The sequence below is a fragment of the Diospyros lotus genome, chromosome 6 (genome assembly GCF_014633365.1).
Source record: "Diospyros lotus cultivar Yz01 chromosome 6, ASM1463336v1, whole genome shotgun sequence".
NCBI classification, from domain to species: Eukaryota; Viridiplantae; Streptophyta; class Magnoliopsida; order Ericales; family Ebenaceae; genus Diospyros; species Diospyros lotus.
Window position 1 is genome coordinate 16139585 of NC_068343.1, and position 23317 is coordinate 16162901.

The 23317-nt window shown below is 38.1% G+C and overlaps 1 protein-coding gene across 5 annotated transcripts in view; it reads left to right on the forward strand.

Moving 5' to 3' along the window:
• Window positions 1-18845, forward strand: part of LOC127803794 (GPI ethanolamine phosphate transferase 2) — a 52868-nt gene extending 34023 nt beyond the window's left edge. The window contains exons 11-17 of one of the 5 annotated variants that reach the window (XM_052340285.1): window positions 2663-2759; window positions 6057-6282; window positions 6381-6474; window positions 6671-7711; window positions 8373-8465; window positions 8599-8873; window positions 18342-18619. In XM_052340285.1, coding sequence (XP_052196245.1) covers window positions 2663-2759; window positions 6057-6282; window positions 6381-6474; window positions 6671-7711; window positions 8373-8465; window positions 8599-8873; window positions 18342-18474 — 1959 coding nt within the window. In that variant the 3' untranslated portion in view covers window positions 18475-18619. Of the gene's footprint in view, window positions 1-2662; window positions 2760-6056; window positions 6283-6380; window positions 6475-6670; window positions 7712-8372; window positions 8466-8598; window positions 8874-18341 lie in introns of all 5 variants that reach the window. The other 4 variants (XM_052340288.1, XM_052340286.1, XM_052340289.1 and 1 more) reach the window with 4 other exon arrangements.
• Window positions 18846-23317: the final 4472 nt, after the last annotated feature.

Here is a 23317-nt window from a genome sequence, read left to right on the forward strand (position 1 = left end):
TATCTTAAAGGTACTCTTGGACTGGGACTTTTCTTCACTCCTCCATCTCACTTAAATATTGAGGCATACACAAATGCAGATCATGCTGGATGTAGAGTTACCAGAAAATCCACAAGTGGTTTGTGTGTCTATTTGGATGGAAATTTACTTATTTGGAGTTCTAAGAAGTCAGTAGTGACCAGATCAGTTGGCAAAGTAGAATACAGAGCTCTAGTGCTAGGAGTCATAGAATTGTTGTGGTTAAAGTCCTCGTTTTCTGAGCTTGGTTATCCTTTTTCCAAATCACCAGTACTTTGGTCTGACAATACTGCAGCGAAGAGTATAGCTGGAAATCCTGTTTTTCGTTCTCAAACTGAACATATTGAGATTGATATTCATTTTTCCTGGGAAAAAGTTGAAAATGGTGATGTTGAGATCAGATGTGCCATCTGAGCATCAGATAGTAGATATTTTACAAAGGGGCTTGCTCGGTATAGGTTCTAATCTTTGTGTCACAAGTTATATTTGAAGATTTTTCCTTGGTTTCCTTTGAAGGACAGTGCTGAAGAGGGAATTTTATAAGATTTTAAGACTCAAGAGCAAGCAGAGCACAATGCTTCTATGCAAGCTAGCAGGTGTGATTTGAGGGGGAATGTTAAGGAGAATAATACTTCAAATTACAAAGGATAGAGGAAGTAGAGAATAGGAGAGTTTATTTAGTTTCTTGTTACAGTTTATTTTCAGTTTCTTAGCTTAGCTTATGTGGCAGTCAATTTGTCAGAAACAGAAAACACAATCAGTGTTCTGTTTGTTACTGACAGCTGGCATGTCTGTAAGTTGTTGAATAACAGAGAGCAGTATATAAACTCACTGCTCTTGCTGTAATATTCATTCAATTCAGTCTATACAGTTTTGATCCTTTCTCTTCATTTTCTTTCAATTTTTCATTTTTTCTCTAGTTCTTACACTTAGGGATCACATTAAGTGATTTTGTTATCTAAAAACTACCCTCTTCTCTCATGCATTTCCAATTTGTTTTTCTTTGATATGTTATCTAGCTCAATTACCTTTTCATTCATCTTTTTCATAGCTTTTTTACTTCATTTAGGCAAATAATCTATAGAACATGTAACTCCTATCTTTTTCAGAGTTACCAAGATGTCCCAACATAACATTTCTTTCTCCATGTGTCACGACCATGCGGTATTAGAGGGGCAAAACTGTAATTGAATTACAATTGTTTGTTAGGAGATATTTTGTAATTCTGTTAGCAACACATGAGTGCTGTTATTCTAGAATATGCTTCAGTTAGCTGTTAGTTGATGTCTATAAAAGGCTACTTGTAGGAGGATGGGGATTATGTTGATAAATGAATGCATTGGAATTCTGTTCTCTCTCTCTTAATTCTCCTAACTCTCCCTCATTTCTTCTTCTCTTCTCTCTCAATTATCTCTGTTCTTGTTCTATCTCTCCCTCCCTTTATGTTCTCTCTTTCTCGCATTCTTACCAAATTCCTTTCTAAACTAGCCGAACCCTAGGGTTGTCACACCATGTTATTTATTTATTTATTTTTGGTTGAAGAATATCAAATATTTCCTGTATGGAACACCATTGCCTTTATTTTCATGTAGAGCTGACTCAATGGAAATATCTCCTCTTAATACCCTAACACACCAGTACTCAATCCAGCTGTTGGAGTGATGTGTGATGACCCTCTTACATCCAACAGAAAGCTATTCTCATTTGTGGATGTCCTAGCACTTCAGTTTGCCAGTTTAAAATTTATGGTAACTTTCCTTTGCCTATATATATAGCATAGGGTATGGCACCTTTTATGATGGTATCACGCCAAATAGTTGAAGTTTGAAAGATTATCATCATTGCTTTTCACCCTCATCATGCAGCTGCATTTACCGTAATCTTTCTAAAATTTATTTTGGTAGAATGCATATTTGAGTAGAAAAATTGTCTTAGCAAAGAGAATACAGATTTTTTTTTTGGTTTTGTTTTGTTAAGTAACCCTATATGGCGAAGAGAGCTAGAGAATGGGTGAACCTGGGACAGGAAACAAAAATAACTACTTGCAGAGAGGAATTATTCACATTGCGAAAGACACTTGGGGAGCAAAAAGGAATCCTCCCTAATCCGAAGATGAATGCTTGTTCTTTTATCATCGGATACCAATCTTTTACACCAAAAAGTTTCTATTGCTTCTTCTTTCATCCTTTTGCTGTAATCTAAAGTTGATGACAAAGGACAAAGAGTTGTAGTAGCATGAAGTTTCTGTTACACTGGAGTTGCATCTATTTCTGTTCAGTACTCTAAAGTGGGTGAAAGATGATGAAAGCGGAGCTGAATTTTTGTAGGAGGTGACTGTTATTTAGCTAAAGCAATTCTCTGATATTTTATTGTATGGTGAACAAGTATAGAAATAATAGTACTTAGTATACCTCCTGTTGGGTGTTATGGTAGCAGAGTTCTTTTGGCATTCTGCTGAAGCATCCTTCTGAAATGTAATACTGCTTCAACCATTCATTGTTAGTTTTGTCTTTTCACAAATCCTTGACAACTCTTCTGTTTACTGTTTTTTATCTAGTACTGCTTTGGTCATCAACCGAGAATTTTGACTTGGGATTTGAGAGGCTACATCTTTTCATCTTTTTCATTTGTTCCGATGATTCAGGTTGACATTGCTCCTACATTAGCTCTTCTTTTTGGTGTTCCAATTCCTAAAAACAATGTTGGAGTCTTGATTTCAGAAACATTTGATTCTTTAACAGGTTAGAGTTTCATTGTTTATTTATTCTGTCTTTATTCATTTTAAATTTAGAGATAAGAACCTACTGTTTCAATTGACAACGGAGTTGTAGCTCTGATACTAAGCTGGACAAGCACAGAGAAACATCTACTTCTAGCTATGAATACTGTACTTAATTATGGAAGTTATTAAAGGTTCCGTCTTTCTTTATCTGGCCAAGGGGATGTGTTGGATTGCTTGTGCACAACAAGTTTAGATTCCTGGGTTTTGTTTAGGGTTTGAGATGCGAAAGGATTGAGCTTGGTATTTAAAAGGCGTAGGTTGTTTGAAATTTTGGAAGGTGCTGAAATTTATAAAACAATGCCTGTTTAAACCTTTCTGATGTTAGAGAAAAGGCTTATGGTGGAGAAACGGATTGAAATTTTGGAGGTATCCTTTATATCAATAAAATAAATGAAAATTCATGATTTGGTTTTGATTTGAATTCAAAATTATTTGTGAAGAATCAAAGAAAAAAGAGATAGTATAGAAGTAGAAAATCCTTGGAATGACTCCTTGATTCTATGGATAGGGTTGCTTCATGCTATGCTAAAGTTTCAAACTTTGAATGTTTACCGAATTGAGTACTTTTGGTAAATCATGAGACCATTTTGGACCACACTGGAGAACACACTCTCTCAAGCTTGGTCTATTGGGTGGAGAAATACCTTCTTTTTTTCTTGACTATATTCTAAATTATAAAATAAATATGAAATCCATAATTGTAAGCTTTCGACTTATAAATTACCTAAACTACTTAGACAACCTATAAAGAGTTAAAATAAAAGCCAAATGTAAAATTACAAGTACCACTAAAGTGTATTTCCAGAATGTTGGGGCCCTAATGAATAGTTTTTGTAATAGGGTATTTATGTACTTATATGTCTGATATGGAAGTATAACTGTAAACTATACATTATTTTGTGTTTTAGTAAAACTAGAAATTGTTCCTGCCCTTCATGTAAATGTTACTAAAGGTTTTGGAGTAATGCTATTTGTACAAAATGTTTTCTTATAGGATTCTCTCTTCAGTTTTATGATGTATGTTGAGAAGAGCGGAAGACTCAGACATAACAAAAACAATCTCAGAATCTAAGGACAAGCACGGCAGAAGGCAATCACAAACTTATGCATATAATAAAAACACAAACATAAGAAAGATAAGGGAGAGAAATTTTTTTTACCATGGTTCACCCCGGAATAGGGGTACATCCATGTTGAGCTCCGGCGAGAAGAGCTCATTGCACTATTTGGAGAAAATGGTTACACTCTCGATACAAACAATTCCCTCACTCACCGTACATCAATGGTTCTCTAACAAAATTGCCTCTTAATCACAAAATACAAATTAGAAGCTTACCCTAAGAACCAGAGAATACAAAAGAAAATGACGAACAAAGAGAACAGATAGAGAAACCCTTGCTCACAAAACCCCTTCTGCCGATAGCTCTCCCCTCCCCTATTTCCTTTCTTCTTTTTCACGCCTCTCTGATCTCGAGACACTGTAGCAATAAATAATGAATCTGAATGGTTAAGATTGGATCCAAAAAAGGCAATATTGATGGCCAAGGGTTGATCGTGAAGCATGATTAACAGAAAGGGCCAAAGGACAAACAAGGAGCGTTGGGAAGAGAAGAGGCCGTTGGATGGTTGCCAAGCGGCCATCCCATCAGGCGCCCAATTGGGCTACTAAGGTTGCCAACTTTGTCCTCCATCAAACGGCATCCTTTGATGCTTCACCACACACAACAATGTAAATCTCCATATTTTATCTGCTTTCCTCACAAGTCCTTGCTTCCTCTTTCACCTTGTATTTTTGGATATGTTTTTCTTTTCTTTTCTTTTCTTTTTTTACATTTTATCAGTTGGCTTATGGGGATGGTAAATTAGATCCCTGACCTTGTAAGCATATTTTTTGGGGTTACTCTGGAAGGGTTATCAATGTTATTGTTCCACTCCAAACATTCTTTACCTGTGTTGGTGTTACATTTTTATTTTTCCCTTTTGAGTCCTTACCATACTAAACCTCATTTCTCTACTAACCTTGTCAGTATTTTGTCTTCTCATATCCTGTTACTCTGGCCCTACCTGCATCTATTCTCCTTAATTTTTCTACATATGCTTGTATGTATCCACTTGATTTCTTATCTTTTCTTAATCTACTTGATTTCAAGGCCACATATTGATCATGTGTATGGCTAGCTTCTTCTTTGTCTCTAGATCTATGTGCCATTAGTTATACCTTTTTATTGCTGTTTGGAAAGATAACGTTTTTTTACATCCTGCCTAATCTCAAACTCTGTGTTATGATTCCTTGCCCTCATTGCATTAGTTTTTGATACAAGAAATGTATATTTGATTAGTTTAGTTATGAGTTCTTTTATTGCTGTCAATGACTGGTATATAGATCACCAAATGAATAGTGAGTGTACCATCCTAAAGTCAGCCTTACTCAGTGCTATAGGAGTGTGTCTATAGTATCATCTGAACTCAAATAACAATCAAATCATACTATAATCATTGGAATTGAACTGAAGAAGTCTGAATCTCTGGAAAGAGTTAAATGATTAGAGTAATTCAAGTGGATTTAGTGAGAGATAGAGAGCATAATGATGTGGGGAATAAGTATAGATGCTGTAACACATTTAATGCAAATTCCATGCAAATACAATAAATGAAAACAAGAGAAGGGAATCAGTTATAATGCATGCAATGAAGATAAAGATGTGCAATAGGGGAGCATACAAGAAGAACCAATATAAGAACAAAATGTCAGATAGAAGTGGGTAAACACCTTTTAGTGAACCCATAGATGGACAGATCTGTGGGTGCTTCACTACACCGTGGGGGGGGGGGATTAGCAGCTCCTAATTGGGTGGTTACGGGGGGGCATCAGTGGCTAACATTTACCTATTGTTAACAAACAGTATTATAACAAGACACTCCCAATGTTATGAAATAAAATAATTCATAAGTTTTCTGCATTAATGAAATAAATAAATAAAGACAACAGAAGCCAATCATAAGCACGCATCAATGAATCAAGGATCAGATGCATGTATAAAATAAGTGTCCCCACATACATGCACAGTAGTCAATAATGTATAACTGAATCAATTATTGGATATAGATACAGAGTATGTCTTCCATGGACATATGCACATCATTAGTAAACAACTTATGTCTTTTAACTGAATATACTTATTTTTCCATTTTATTTCTTTTTAAATAATAAATTTTTAAAGAATTTTTATTTTCCATTTTACTTTGTTTACTACAGATGATCAAAGACTGAGGACATTAGAGTTGAATTCATGGCAGTTACTCAGATTGCTTAAAGCACAGCTTCCTAAATTATCTTGTGGAAATCTCTCATGTGATGTAGTTGGGGATGATATATGGCCTGGGAGCATGGAATGCAATGGCAGTGATGAGGAGATATTTTGCTGCTTATTTCTAAATTCTGCAGCTCTTCACAAATCATGGAAGTTGGGAAGACTCTCTAGGTAGTTTATATTTGGACTCTGTTTATTTTTAAAAAATATGAAGCTATGTTGATCTGGAAAAATTCTGAAGCCCTGCTTTATTTTTCTGATGTGTATAGGTCTAATAGTACAGATGATTATATTATTTCTGTTTTGGCATACGAGAGTTTTCTAAGAGCTGCAAGCGAGTGGTTATCACGAAGAGCAACTTATGTATGTAGTCCTCTTTGAACAGTTACTAAACTGATTTATCCCATAGTTATTCAGTTGATCGTTTCTTAATTGTAAGACCGACAAGCTACGGTGTCTGTTCTCATTGGCTTTGGTGTCACAAATATATGTATTTTTATTCTTGCATTACCTTTTTCTTATTTGTTTCTTCTATTTACTTTGTTTCCATAATTTGCAGAAACCTGCTGGCCTACTTGTTTCTGGAGTTGCAGCAATGGTTATGTCGTCTGTCCTATTCATAGGGCTTCTCCTCTTGCTGGATCATGAAGTTTATCACTGGAAAATGCATGGTCTTTCTTACATGAAGAGTAATATGCATAAGTGGCATTTGGATGAGACTTTTGTCCTGGCTGTCATCTTCGTCCTTGTTTTAAGTATGGGGTCTAGTTCTATGGTTGAAGAAGAGCAATATGTGTGGCATTTCTTGGTATCCACACTTTATTTGGTATTACTCCGTAAAACAATTCAGTCCCTCACAACAAGAACTGCACAAACTTTGATTACCTTGATAAAAGGACAAAACAAAAGAACCAGTAGTCAAATATTTTCCATCATTCTGATCCTTGTCACTGGGAGGGTTATGAGAGGATGGCATCAAGGTGGTGTTAACTGGGTTCATCTTCCTGACATTTCAAAGTGGCTTGAGCAAGCAGGAAGAGGTTATGTAAAATCTACCTATCTGATCTCATGGATTTGTATTATTTGCTTGGGCTTATATTTGCTTTCATTATCAAAGTCAGAGAGGTACGTTGTTGTAGTGATTGGATGTGCCTTTTTAGTCCCAGGGGTGTTGGTCTTGCAACATATCATAAATTACCAAGAAAGTGCTTTTGCAGCATCCAGTTACAGTGCTACCTCAATGGCACAAATAGTCTATGCAATTCTAGTGATCCTCTCACTAGCCACCATTGTTGCCTTACCATGGTTTATGCCTGTTCAGAATCCAAAGATTTTCTCAAGATATGATGATTGCTTGTCAAGTAATTTTCTTGCTGACAATAGATGGAAGTTTCTGCTTGTTGGATATGGTGATATTACTTATGTTATTGGTTGGGCATACATGCTTTTCTGGTGTCTTCTTCAGTTGTTGCTGCAACAACCAATAAATGCAATGCCTATATTCTTGCTTCTTGTGCAAATTTTGGCCACTATGTGTTATTGTTCTAGCAGTGGTCCACACCTTAAGCAGTGGGTTGAGGTAAATCATAGCATCTTCAAGGTCTGGTGAAATTGTTTTTTCTTGGGTCTGAACCTAATGACAAAAATTTTCAGAGTCTAGGACTATTCTCACTGATATGAGGTCAGACATTTGGCAAACAAGTTAAATATCTAAAGCTTGTGGTTGGAGGTGCATTTTCATGGGGGAAGATTAGATGCATTTTTCTTTAGTAGAAAATTAATGGAAGAACTTAAAAAAAAAAAAAAGATGAAAATTAATAAGAAGAAATACCTTTAAAGATGCTTTCTTACTTGCATCTCTAAGAAATAGATTTTTAATATCTTTTGATGTTTGTTTTCAGCAATGATTTAGGGCATGGTAGGTATTACTAAATCTATAAACTTCTAGAAAGTATGACAATATTTGTGAATACTTACAATACCTAAACAAGGAAGGATAAAGAAAATTAGAAGGGGAGAAAAAATGGTTTCCTAACAAGCTACATAATAATAGATGGGGACATCCTCCTTAACCTAAACAATTATGATGAAGCACCATACACTATCTTTTTGGTTGCGTTCCCACAGTTAGCTTATATTTGGCCCCTCAATAGATTTGGTCTCATATTATAAGCTGCATGCCACTTATCTCATTTGTTGTCAATGATAGTGCATTAGGACTGTTAACTTGGTACTGACACTTCTGTCCTTTTTCCTCTTAGGTTACTGCATTATACTATTTGGGGATGTCAGGCCATTTTTCTCTTGGTAACACCAACACTCTAGCTACTATTGATGTTGCTGGAGCTTTCATGGTAATTCCTCCTGAACTAGTTCTGTTAATTAACTATGATTTTACTTCTCTTAAACCTTGTTATCTTGCCTTCTGAAATGAATCTATGGCCCACTTGCCTTTTTTTTTTTTTTGGTTATCATTTTCATTTCCAGGGCATCTCAAGTCATTCAACGTTGCTTTCTGGCATCTTAATGTTCATTATTACCTATGCATCCCCCATGTTAGCTCTACTTAGCTTGGTGATGTATATGTCCGTGAAGGTGACAAGCTCTCTTCAGGTTTCAGATACTGGATATTTTCTAAAGATGAGTGTCGGCTTTCCTTGTTTGGTTCCACTGGGCTTGAATTCCATTATTCTGGTGGCCTACACCATTGTTTTGCTGCTTATGAGGAATCATTTATTTGTTTGGAGCGTCTTTTCTCCAAAGTAAGTATTTACTACATAAACTGTATTAGGGGGAATGCATTCATACCCAGTCAGCAAATGTTGGGACAGTTTAACCAAAACAGTGGTTTGGCATTTATAATCAGATTATGAGGAAACCAGGGGCGGATGCAGAGGGGGGCTTGGGACTGGGCTGTGCTTGAGATTTTATATATTTATATACATATATTACTATTTATTATATAAATTTTTATTGTTTAGTTGGGGCTGGCCTGTGCCAGCCCCGCCCTACATCCGCCCCTGGAGGAAACAGTTATAACCTGAAGCCAGGTTTGGACAAGGTAGGATTTAGATCATGTTACCCAGAATCTGCATGGATTATGGCGGAGAGAATTTTGCATATCCATATTATATAACAATAACACAGGAATTCCTTAATTATATGAGAGATAGTAGAGTTTTACTTCATAATTTTGCATGCAGTTCAATTTTAACATTTTCTCGAGTTGCATCTGCTTGAATTGTGAAATGCCTATTTGAACGAGCAGGAGATGGGGTGAGTATGTATGACCCAATTTGGATATGGGAATGAGGGTTTAAACTTGTTGGGTTGGGATAGATTGGTATGTTAAGACTTCTTTTTATCAGGTGTTTGTTAGGAACCTAGGGGTATAAGGGACAAATGGGGCTATAACTAACAAAGGGTTGTGTTGTAAGCGGTTAAGGGGCTAGGAGTTAGCTGAATGATTGTTAGGGAGTTAGGAGAGAGCCTATAAGAAGGCTTGTGTAATAGATGAAGGGATTATCCAATAATACATGAATGTTTTCCATGTTCGCTCTCTCTGGTCTATCTTTCTCCAATTTTCCATACATCTCTCTCTATTCTTTTCTCTCTCTCGTTCTCCTTCTTTCTGTTCTGTTTCCCTCCCCATTCTGTTCTTCTTCTTCTTCTTCTAAATTCCTATTCAAACTCTAGAAAACCTTAGGGTCTTAACTAATGGTATCAGAGCCGGCGTTCTTGGCAGCTGGCAAGGTGGGTCAGGTACGCAAGTCCGATGGAAGCAACATGGCCAGACTAAGGGTACGAGGCTAAGTACGGAAGTCCGACGAGGGATTTTGGTTGCAATTGAATTCCAACTCTCTTGGGGGTTAGTGTGTCCGACGATTTTGGGTCGGAATTGGAGTAGGAGTCCGATAGAAATTGGAAGGCGAATTTCGGTTGGGAGTCAAGCGGTCCGTGAAGGTTCAAGATTTAGTCTTGATTGAATCTCAAGACCGATGCTTCTTGTCTGAGAAGTTCGACCATTTCTGAAGCAAAGTCCGACTTGGGTCGGAATTGAACGCGAAATTAGAACACAAATTTCCACAAGTGGGGCTAAACTCAAGCCAACAGTGGCGGGCGGAAGCCATCACGGTGTTGGTCTTCTTGGAATTTGTGGTGATCGAAAATTGAAGGACAGTGGTCGGTGATTGGGTGGTCGATGTTGGGTTTCTTGAATCAGTAGTGATCGAAAATTGAAGGCGAATTCAAGCAATCAAGAATTGAAGCCGGAGCAGACCCAGATTGCGACCAATTCCATTGCGGACAATTGGCCGACTTGGGAGGCGAGCAACGACTCTCGGTCAAGTCCAGGAATCTTGAAGCTGCAAAGAACCGCACGCTGAGCAGGAGGTAATCTCTGAGAAGCGAAGCAGGAGGTATTCTCGCAGCCTAGAATTTCGTTAATTCTCAGTCCAGATTTGGGATTCAAGAAGCAATTTCTGACGAATTCAATACGGAACTGTTCAAGGCAAGTGACAAGTTGTTGTTTCAGAAGCAAATTTTCAAGGATGGGGATTGGGGAGATGGAGAAAGGATTCAAGGGGAAAGGTGATATTATCAATCAAAAATTAGATGCATTAATGATGTTGATTTCACTGAAATTCCAGATCCCTTTACCAAAGGAATTTTTTCCAAGATCTACGGCGAAAATGAACTACTTGCAAGAAGTGGATGAACTACTTGCAAAGGATTGGATAGAAATCGAGAGTTGCAATGAAGAATTCAATACTCCTAATTTGCAGCAAAAAGTCGATAAATCAGCTGAAGAGAATCAGGCAAGTCCGGATGCCAAGGAAGGAATGTCATATACTGGAGACAGCAATGTGACACCCTTGAAAGAGGTAATTGTGGTAGAAGAACCTACAATTGACGCCAGAAATCAAGAAGCCGGAGAGGTAGCGAAGTTAGATTTTGAAGATCTTAAATCTGTTTCTCTTGAAGCAACAAGACTGGAAGACATTGATTCCTTAGGAAAAGTAACTGCGACACCGATGACGGAGAAGCTTGCTGAAGAAAAACTATTGGTGAATGGGAGCAAGCAGGAAAAAGCAACGGAGGAGCAAAGGAAACAATTGAAGCGAGTCTATACTGCTCAGTTGTTGCATCTAGGGGAAATTATTGATATTGTGGTAGTGGAACTGGTCTTAGCAGAGGTTAAGGAACTTACTGGAACTAACAAATCAAGGGCAGAAGAGATATTTGGCATGGAGATCTTCGAGGTATACATTTTATGTTTGCAGAAAAAACAAAAGAAAAAGGTCAGAGGAAGGAGGAAAAGGCTGAAGAGGAGAAAGAAAGAAAGTAGAACAAAACAGTTAGTGAAAGCTGGGATTGGATGACAAACAGGGCAAGTCAATGTGAGTTCTTGAGGACAAGAACTCTCTGAAAGGGTGGGGATTGTTAGGAACCTAGGGGTATAAGGGACAAATGGGGCTATAACTAACAAAGGGTTGTGTTGTAAGCGGTTAGGGGGTTAGGAGTTAGCTGAATGATTGTTAGAGAGTTAGGAGAGAGCCTATAAGAAGGCTTGTGTAATAGATGAAGGGATTATCCAATAATACATGAATGTTTTCCATATTCGCTCTCTCTAGTCTATCTTTCTCCAATTTTCCATACATCTCTCTCTATTCTTTTCTCTCTCTCTCGTTCTCCTTCTTTCTGTTCTATTTCCCTCCCCATTCTGTTCTTCTTCTTCTTCTAAATTCCTATTCAAACTCTAGAAAACCTTAGGGTCTTAACTGTGTTGAGGTTGGTTTTAGGTAAATCTCTAAATCAAACCCATTGCCCATCCTTAAGCAAGTGGCATCTTGTGCCTGGTGAGGTGCAATGACACATCTTCCCTAAGTGTAGTCTTTGCGTCTTCATCTCAGTTGTGTCACAGACTGCTTCTCCTAATGACTTGGATGAGCTTGAAGGTGGTTTGGTTGGTTTCATGCTGGCACGCATGGGTAGTCATGTCATGCACATGTTGGGGTCAATAACATGTCAAGATTGCCTACTTCAAGGTGTTTAGGTATTTTTCCTAATATTGGATAATTATGTGGAATCCATGAGTCCAATGCAAATGATGGAATTGAATTTGGAGATTTGGGGCCACTCACAGTTTCATATCTAGCAATGAAGCCAAGAGGTCGGGACTCCAAGTCTCCAAAGAAGGAGGGTGGCTATAAATGCTCAATGTTGCACAATTGAGGCATGGTGGGCCCAAAACCCACAGGTCCAGAGATCTAGTTGATTCAAAGCCTTCAAAACATGTATCTTCATATTTCTAGTCTTTTAGCTTTCTAGATTCTATGACCTTTCATATTACAAGAGTATTCTAGAGAGTTCTGGAAAATAACAGAATGTGGATATCACGCAGTCGACCCGGTCATATCCTTGTCTTGCTTGCATGGCATTTAGCCTCTGCAATTTCAGCACATGACAATCTCCCTCACTGCTTTTTTTGACTTCCTTGTTGATGCCTCATCTGTGAAGTGTTATTGTAGTTTGGTGCTATGTTATATGGACTAAGCATTTTCACGCATTATACCAGTGTCGACAAGACATGAGACTGGTACTGGTATGGGATGTGTCATACTCTTCATTTTTTCATTTTCCTATTGTAGCATTTCGGCTGCCACAAAGGACCCCTCATTGTTTGCAGAAGTCGGTGCTTGTCCAAAGTTTTCGTGCCTGGTTGTGCCAATGATTTCGCTCTCTTTGCCTCTAGTTGCTCTACGAAGGCAGTTTTGTATGTGTTGTTACTAGAAATACAATAATTAAAATTTATACTGCAGGAAGCCTAAGTTGAGGTAGAGCCAATCAAGGAACTTAGTCTGTAAGTTGAGAGGAAGTATCAAGCTATTGTCTGGGAGAGAGTTCAATCGCTATTCGAGGGAGAGATCCACTGACTTGAGTCTCTCAAATAAGCAACTGTTGGACTTGAACAAGCAGCATAAGGTTGAAGCAAGAGAGAGATGGTGACTATCCTAGGGAGTGGTTTCACTGTCCAGCAGAGTGATGTTGCAAGGTAGTACACAGTCAAAAGGCACAGGGGGATTCCTCCCGTACGGGCCCTCTGGCTTAAAAAGTTGTCATTGCATGGGGTAATGATAGGGGTATGAATTGTTCAGGAGAAAGTCTCCCTTATTCTCCAAGGGAGTGACTTGATCGAGCATGTAAATGCATCATATGAAGAAGCCTTCTCGAGGAGAACATACTTCTCTGGGGGGTTTCTCATCAGGACGAATTTGTGTTTAACTCGGGGCAACACCTTGCACCCCTTATGCATGCGTGCCACATGTCTCACTCATCGACCTTTAGGGGGTATAAATACCCCCTAACTCATCATTTTAGGGATCTTTTTCCAATTATTCGTCTTCCACTAACTCTTAAACACCTACACCTATTTGTGCATCCGAATGAACAACCTAAACTTCTCTTGGACAACTTTTACCTGCTTGTTCATAGCATCATGACGATCATTTCTGACTTAAGCATTAGAAGGCCCACACAGGAGGAATCCTTGCATGCCTTCTGATTGTGTATTGCCTTGTAACACCACTCCAGGACAACAGAGCCACTCTCTTGGGTAATCACCATCTCTCTCCTGCTTCAACCTTATGTTGCTTGTTCAAGTTCAACAGATGCTTATTCGAGAGACTCAAGTCAGTTGATCTCTCCCCCTAGACAGAAGCACAAGTTCCCTCGCATAGTGGCTGAACTCTCCCCCGGGTAGCAACCTGCTACTTCCTCCTGACTTGTAGACCAAGTTCTTTGCCTTGCTCTACCTCAATTTGGCATCATGCTTTATAAATTTTAATTGTTGTATTTCCAACAACAATAGTACAAGATGACCCAATTTGCCTGCCTACTAGTTATCATTTTATCTGACATATCCTTAATTTTTAGTTATAGAACTAAAAGATAAAAAGATTTGTAAGTGTAGGGGTAAGGTAGTAAGATTTTTTATTTTCTATGTCATATCCCATTATTTGTGTCCTACGTTTGGACATATATCCCTATATTCTAAAATCCATGAAATCGACAAGTCTGACCTTTAGTACATACTTGTATGTGACACCCATACTCGAATCCATGTAACAAAGATTTGGTGGTCTTGAGTGGTAAACTTTATATTTACCTTCCCCTGATAGCTTGCCTTTATGCTTGCTCTTCTTTTTCTCTAGACCGAGGGCATTCCCTTTGAACTTATATTCACCTTGCTTGTGGCCTTCCTTGCAACTGTCAACTTAATCTTGCCACCAATCTCATTCCTACCCACCTTCGGCTTGTTTATCCGTCCATGTCAAAGTTTAGCTGGGATGTCTTGCCTTGCACCTTGTAGTTGACCTTGCAGCACTCTGCTATAGGTTGCCCCTCTCCATCTTGCTTGTTGGCAGCGGGTCCTGCACCCATCTTGATGTTCTCCTCATAACCCACCATCCATCTTGGTAGCATTGTCTTAGGCAGCTCCAATGGTATTCCCTTTTGATTGATCTTCACTAGTTGTATTGAAGAACACCTTGGTTGGCTGATTCTTGACAAGGCTGTCACCATTCATAGTAAGTCCTCTTAAGATCCATGTTGAATTGTGGTATATATAGGTGCCGCCTGCACCTTCCATAGGAACTCCATCCCAGGCCTCACCTTGGATTCATCCATAGGCCTGCTTGTATAGTCTACCCTTTCTTTACATGAATCACAACACAATTCTTTACCTTGAGTTATTCCATCAAGTAGCTTGATGTTTGTGATGACAATCTGCATCTCACTCCCTCTATTCATCACCTTCAAGCCCACCTCTTGGGCTTTCCTCAAAGGTGATGAAACTGTGAGAAGCTCTCGTGTTGACGTAAGCTTGGATCTCCTGCCCATTCTCCTCCACATCCATGTGTCTCAACCAGTTTCTTTCCTTTGTTCGTTGCAGTGACTCACCTCAAGATTGCTGCAGAGTTGTGTAAAGACTGTATAATCCAATTGGTTGCTCTTGACTCTTTGGTGTCCCTTGCTTCATCCCCTCAATCATGGCACTAAGTTCTGCCCCCTTAGCACAATCTTTTATCTAGTAGGCTCCCCTACATAGAAAGTAGTCCTGGGATTGAAGATGTCCCTTTCGGTGACCTTTTTGTCTTGGTTACAAACCTTGCTAGTAAATGGCCTATTGTGCCCCGTCTCCCTCACCATTTGCAGAATTAGACTCTGCATGGTGTTTTGGCATACAGATCTCCCTGAAATCCTAGTAGCCATGGTAAACCCTTAGTTTGGGTACCTTTACCTTGGTAGCATCCGGGGTTATCATGGAACCCTAAACGAGTGTCTCACTATGCATCAACCGTCTCTTGTGTGTCTCCCATGGTCAAACCTGACATTCCCAACACTTTAGACTTGGCTGTGCTTTTATGTAGCTCCTTGAATCCGAAGATGCTTGCAAGGTAGGTAATTTTGCCTTTAGTGACCCCCATCCCCAGTTGCATGGCTGAAAGAAGCTGCTTGCCATACTCCGCCTCGGTGATGGTAGGTACCATGCAGGGGGCTGTTCTCTAGAATAGCCATAGATTGAAGATAAAGAATATGACAATTTTCACAGCCAAAGAATTCTACCTGGTATCACTTGGACCCACTTTGTAGGTTTATCTTGCTTGTTATTAGGGGTGAGCAAAAGTTCGGTTAAACCGAACTAATCGAACTGAATCGACTAAACTAGTCAATTCGATTTGGTTATTTTATAGCAAAAGTTTGGTTAGGTTATTTTTATTGAGAAGTTTAGTTTTCAATTTTCAGTTCGATTTTTTTAAACTAACCGAACCGACCAAAACGACGTCGTTTTGGGTGCAATATAAAATAAATACATAACAAAAATGAGAAAGGTAGAAGGACCGAACTGCCTGGCACCTAGTGGCCCTAGCCTTCGGCCCTTTCCCTTCCCCTTCCCTTTCATCTTCAACTCTTTGGCAGCCCATCACTCCTTCTGATGAAGACGCCCACACTAGCATCTTCGTCCATTGAACCCATCTTCATTTGCCATGCTACCATCGTTCCATCGCCCATCAAACCCACCTCAGCAGCCATAGCTACCAGGCTACCATTGCACAGACATCGATATCTTTGTCTCCCTCCAACGCCAACCCAACATCTCTCTCTCTCCCTCCAATTTTCACCATTGTGCTTGCCCATTGACATCAATGGCCTCTTCGGTAAGTTTTCTGGCAACTTCTGTGGGTGGATATTCTACTTTAAAACCTAGATCTACGAAAATTCAAATATTAGATCATTTTGATTTTTGGGTATGTGAGTCACTAAGCCAAGGTGAATATTCTACTTTAAAACCTAGATCTACGAAAATTCAACTATTAGATCATTTTGATTTTTGGGTATGTGAGTCACTAAGCCAAGGTGAATTTGATGGTCGATTCCAATTGTCGGAATCTACCATGGATGGTGGCTAGTAACATTTTTCTAGAAACGTGTTTTGAGTTTTTTTTTACCATAAAATTAATATTTAGATCTATAAAAAATTAACCGTTTGATCAAATTCATTTTTGGATATATAAACTATCGTGGTTGGAAGAATCCGATGATCGATTACAATCATTAGAATTGCTGGCCGGTGGCAACAATAACTCTTCTTTTATTTTGTAGTTAGTTTCAGTTTTCGGTTCGTTTCAATTACCATGATTTAGGTTTCAATTAATTTAGTTAGTTGGGGTTACTCAGTCACGGTTAGTGATTTTTGGACGATTCGATTCGGTTATAACTGATTGCACACCCCTACCTGTTATGACCTCTTCGACAATTGTCGCTGGATTTACTTCTTTAGCCGCCTTCCTTGGGGATTTGGATCCCAGCCTCCTAACTTAACCGTTAACCGTTACAGCAAAGTGGCTAAAATTAGGTGTAGCAAAGGACATGTTGCTTACAAATACAACCCTCCCTTAACCGTTACAGCAAAGTGGCCTAGCCTAATTCAAAAAAAAAAATGTCACTAGGGTAGGAGGGGCAAGGCAAGGGTCAATTCTGCATCCTCACCCAAATTTAATGTCATTCCCTTGTTCCTTTTAGATTGAGTTTATTTATGCCTAGTTAGTTAGATTAACAATTAGGGCCTGTTTGATTGACTTTATTTTCCATGGAAAATAATCATTTTCCATGTAAATTCACATTTTGGTGCTGTTTGATAGACCATATTTTCTAGGTAATTTAAATTCCCACTTTTGCTCACGTGATACCCAATTCTAGCTTTAGCTAGAAAATCAATTCTTAGGAGAGGGGTTGGAAAAGAAATTCCAGGCATTTGGGAGAAGAAGAAGAAGATGCAGCAACAGCGAACAGTAGAAGAGCAGAAGCGAAGGAGAAGAAGAAGGGAAGCTCGGCCGGCAGTTGCGATGAGGAGGGGAAGCGTAGCCGGTGATTGCGATGAGGAGGGGAAGCGTGGTCGGCGATCGTGACGAGTAAGGGAAGTGCGGTCGGCAGTCGGGCATGGCAGCGACCGACTGAGAGAGAGAGAGAGGGCGAGGACGGTGAAAGCATTCTGAAGCATCGGAAGTACTCTGATCGATGCCGCCAGGCTCTCGGCCTCGCGCTGCTCTGCTGGAACTTGCTTAGTTGAAGACGATGCTGCCATCATCGCCTCTTCCCTCTTCTTGGCTCTGCTCCTATGTATGTATGTATATTTGTGTATATACATACACACACAAAGATGGGTGTGTGTATGTATGGGTGTGTGTGAAGTGCTCTGATCGACGCCGCCAGGTTCTCGGCCTCGCGCTGCTTCGCTGGAACTTGCTTGGTTGAAGATGATGCTGCCATCATCGCCTCTTCCCTCTTCTCGGCTCTACTTTGATCCTCTATATTTATGTATATTTGTGTATATACATACACGTACAAAGCTAGGTGTGTGTATGTATGTAAATTTGTGTGTATGTATTTGATTTTTTTGAATATTTTGTATAGTATATTTGATTTTTTTAATATTTGTGTATTTATATTTGGTTTTTTGAATGTTTTGTATAATATATTTGATTTATTTTTAGGTAATTTCTAAGTAGAAAATTAAAACAATCAAACGCCTTCAATTGATATTTTCTCTAGAATTTAATTCTAGGTAATTTAATTCCCTAGAATTTATTTTCTTTCTATCCAAATTCCACCATTGTAATCAAACGCACCCTTAATGTCTATTCTTCTTCTTCTTCTTCTTCTTCCAGGTATCTATACGTTTGCGCAACGACTGCCTGCGTCTACATTGGAATATTCGTTGTATCTATAACTGCAGTTTATGCATATTTCGTGTTTGTTTTTCGGAACAAAATGTTATCAACACCTTATTGTCAAAGGTGACTGGAGAGCCTGCGTGGTGTGCTCGCGATCCCTACTTCAATTCTCAATTATTCCTCTCAGGATTTGTTTGGTCCCGAGGAAGTTTTGTTGTGCCATCCTGCAAAGGTGAGCAGTTTTGTTGTACATCTTCGCATTCTTTTCCCAACACCTGAGCTTCTGATCCCAACTCTAAGGGAAAGTGTGAGGAACATCTTTCAATTTTCAATTGTAAATTTCAGTATGACTGCCCATTTGTGAAGAACATATAGCTTTTTGATGGTGTTCCTCTTATGCACGTTGTGACCCTTTTGCTTGCATTGTTATGGGTCTGGGTAATAGATAAGTAGCGTAGCCCCCTTTGCCAAACAAATATAATATATATACCTACCAAAATGATCCTTCTCTAAACCCTGCAAAGCTTTATATTAGTAGGACACTTTTTGAAAGCAAAATCTAGAAAATCCATTTATTTTTATTATTTAAATGTAGATTACATTTATCTTCTAAATTGTCTAGTATTGTCATTTAGGCCTTGTCCCTTGTCATTAATTATTATTCCATCTGCTAATTTCCTAATTTTTCCATATAAATAAATTGCAATACTAAACACAATCTGAATTATTTTACATTTTTATATTTAATTATTTGAGAGCCTTATACTTAAAAAAATGTCATTAGTTTTGGGTAATTAATCTTGTTGGATATTAAACTTTACATTAATGTGTCTCACACCAATCATTAAATTTTTAATCTCGTTATAATTTAGTTTTTGTTAAAAATTTTGTTAGATTATGTCACATGATTACGGGGTGGTAGATACATAAAATAAAAAAGAAATTAAGAAGTAATTGTTGTTCATGATTAGTAATTGTTGTTGTTGATTGTGCAATGAAAAAATCCATCACTAGATTCGTTTTCTTTTTAAAAAATTATTGATTTTTTTTAAAAAAATTGTTTTTTTCTTCAATTTCTTAGAAATTCTCACTAAAATTGAAGAGATTTTTTTCCCTTTACTGACTAAAGATTTAGTGTAAATTATATATATATATATGTAAAATTATGTATATGTATTTGTAGAGAATCTTCAATAATGTATTTGTAAATTCTTACACTTCTAAGAGGACAGAGAATAAGCCATGTTTGTGATAATTTTATTCGATAAATTTTGGAAGAATACCATTTTCTATTAATTAAATTCAAAGCTGGGAAGTAATTAACGTGGCATGCATGCATGCATGCGTCAAGAAAGGAAACTAATCAAATATTACTTGGTTGATGAATTGATATTTGAATTTGCAAGGAAGCTAGTAGATGGTATCTAGTTGAGAAGTTGAACTAACAGGCCACTTATCCACACTTACCCATCTACATTTCCATCCAACTCTTTACCACCTTTCACTCCTTCTCTCCTATAAGTAGTATCCCTTCCCAAATCTTCTCTCATTCAACTCTAATTTTAAGCGTTAATTGCTAAACACAACTTCCTCGTATTATTCCACAATAATGGCGGCTTCTCGCGGGTTTCTCCTCCTGCTGTCATTGGCCGTGGCACTGTCATTTTCTAGCATCAACGTGACCATGGCGGCTCGCCACCTCTTGCAGGCACAGCCTGCAATCCCATCCCTACCGAAAGTCACCCTGCCTCCATTGCCAGCGATGCCAAAAGTGCCCACGGCCCCTCTGCCGACGCTGCCAACCACCCCTCTGCCGACGCTGCCAACGGCTCCCCCCTTGCCCAAGCCCACACTGCCGCCTCTGCCAGCCACTCCGGCCATCCCATTGCCTAACATCCCGATGACAATCCCTTCGATCCCAACAATTCCATCAATCACTAACATTCCTACGACAATCCCAATAATTCCTTTCTTCTCTCCACCACCATCAACCACCAGCCCTTGAGATGCCACCACCACCCCATCCCCATGCAATCACCATTATGGACCTAATAACTTCCATTATCATTTTATATCTTGGCTTGGCTTATACTTCTGTCATACGGTTACTATGTGAGGTGTTTCTACGTCATTTGCTTGTAATGGATTGCCTCTTCTAATGAGGCTTTTGTTGTCTAGTACAGGGCTTTTGAAGCTCTATCTTTCTTTCTTTCCCTTTCCCTTTTTCTGTACCTTTTTTCTTTCGTTCTAGCTATGGTATTGTCATGTATCTTTGGATTCAGTTCTCCTTAATTCTGAATATTAATTAATTATTAATTAGTTGCTTAATTATGCATTTTGCTTATGAACTAAGATTCTCTGACGATTCTTGATTTAGATGACAATGACAATGCTAAAAATATTACTTCCTGCTACGTGTAACTCCTTCATTGCCTGATCAATTATATCAATCACACACAAAAAAAAGCAAAAGAAACATATGGCAAATTTCTTTTTCTTCTGCTTCTTTTTGCACACCGAAAAGACAAAAAACTAATAAAATCGTTACAAAATTTATTGATCATGTATCTTGTGAATGTATGCCGCAAAAATTGTTAATTCCCCCTATATATCTTGTGAATCCCCCGCCAAGTTCGTGTACATGGTTGGCTTACGTTAATTAGTACCTTCCTCTCGGATTTCCTCACATTTTGTGTTCAATAAATCCCAATTTGGGAGGTGAACAAACTAGAGATTTTATCAACCTTTGGTCTCATTAACGCTCGTCTCCCGAAGTTGATCATTCTCTCAACATTTCCCCTCTTACATATATAAATACTAACAACCCATGCATGTGCATGTTGCTAAGAAATCCTTGAAGAAGAATCAATTCATCGTCTTGAACCTTCAACCAGAGTCTCACAGTACGTAGTCCAATCATGGCTGCTTTTCACCGCCGTTTGGTGCTCTCTCTTCTCGTGGCACTAATATCGTTTCTTTCAAGCAGCGTCCAAATCAGCCTGTGCCTGGAAGCTCATCGCCACCTTCTGCAAAATATGCCCACAATTCCATCTCTGCCAAAGGCAACCTTGCCTCTTTTGCCCACGATGCCAACCATGCCCCAAGCATTGCCGCCCCTGCCGTCGAACCCCACTTCGCCGCCTCTCCCAAATCCAAGCCCTGCTCCTAAGCCGAAGACTCTACCTCCGCTGCCGGCTGCTACCTCGTTGCCCACCATCCCGAACATAATCCCTTCAATCCCAGCATTTCCTTTCCTCTCACCACCTCCATCAAACTAGACCCCTCAAACTGCTATTTACTAGCTACGTACTTGTTAATCCTGCTTTGCACGCGTGGATTGTGTAAAAATAGTTTACACGAGGATTTTCATGTTTGTGTTGCTTTGAGGACCTCCATTGATTAGTTCCTAGCTAGCTAGCAATTAGGAGTATTAATTGAGCATTTCTGCGTCATTTTAGTCACCATATCCTAGAGAATCATCAGAGTGTTGTGATCTGTATGGTAACATTGTTGTTCATTTTGTTATAATTATTATTAAGTTTTCCTATCCTGTTATATATATGGACATATCTTTGCTATTATTCAGTGTTGATTTCATGTTTTTTTATTGTCTCTAGATGTATTCCTTCCATTACTGAAAACATGAACTAAAGCTTTACAACTTAATATGTACTGCCAGAAAATTAAACCCACTGCTAATAGTTGACCATTTCTGTGTCAATGTAAACTTCGACAGAAAAACAACTAACGTCAGCATGGGAAAAACAACCATCCTATTCCTGCCAGAGGAAACCAAACATGGCAACTAAGCGACGATATTTCTGCCTCGGCTAAACAAAAACGCAATTGACATGACTTGAGCCACTGAAACAAACTGTTGGGAAAGATGATCAACGACGGAATGAAGTTGTCCAATGGGATTGAAAAATGATTTATAAAATTGCATCATAAAATTGAATCGAAAAATATTAGTGATAATTAAAAATATTTTTTGATTTTTATAAATATATATTTATAATAACATAATTTTATAAAAAATAAATTAATATTATTTAATAACTTAATTATTTTTTATTATAAATAAAAAAAATATATGTACTTATTTCAAAACTACTTCATCTATCAATTTTAGAAATATTAAATAATATAAAATTTTTAAATATTATAAGTCCATTTATCATCATTCATCCATCCATCATCAAACACGTGATTAAAATTATCACAAATCAATTATTAATTTTCATAATTTATGCTATTTTATGTAATTTTAAAATTATCTCAAATTCATTGTTAGTTTGTATCAAAGTATATATGATATTCAAAATTTAAAGCATAATTAAAATCTAGATTTTATGTCATTTTACCCTAATTCTGATTTTGCATGTAATTTGAATCATTTGGATATCTCGTCATAAAATCGTATACATCGAATTAGAATTTTAATAATAATAAATATAGTTAAAAGAAAAGAAAGTTATGAATTTGGTTGTGATCCACAATTAATGGGTTTCTTAAGGTTTCATATATTTTTGCACTTATTTATTTTATGAATAAAATATAAATTTTCACATTTTCCAAAAATAAAAACTAAAAGAAGGTTACTTAGACATAAATTTTATTTCTGCCAATTAACTTCGGCCCCTAATACCACGACTCCACAACCATATCCATCTTTGTCTCACTACTAATTAGTTCCCCCCCTGTGGGATTAATTTCTACACTTTTCCTACCTGCAACAAGCAAATCATAGTTTGGGAGGTGAACAAACTAGAGCTTTATCAATCAAATCTCATCAAACTCACCTTCCTCAGTTGATTATATATCTGCAGATTGCCTCTCCATAAATACCCAATAAGCCTCTTCTCTCCAATCCATCTCTAACTCTATACTTCAAGACGAAAACCTGCAGCTCCTTGAATTAACCTTTCAACCACAGTACGTACGTACGTACGTACGTACGTAGTCCAACC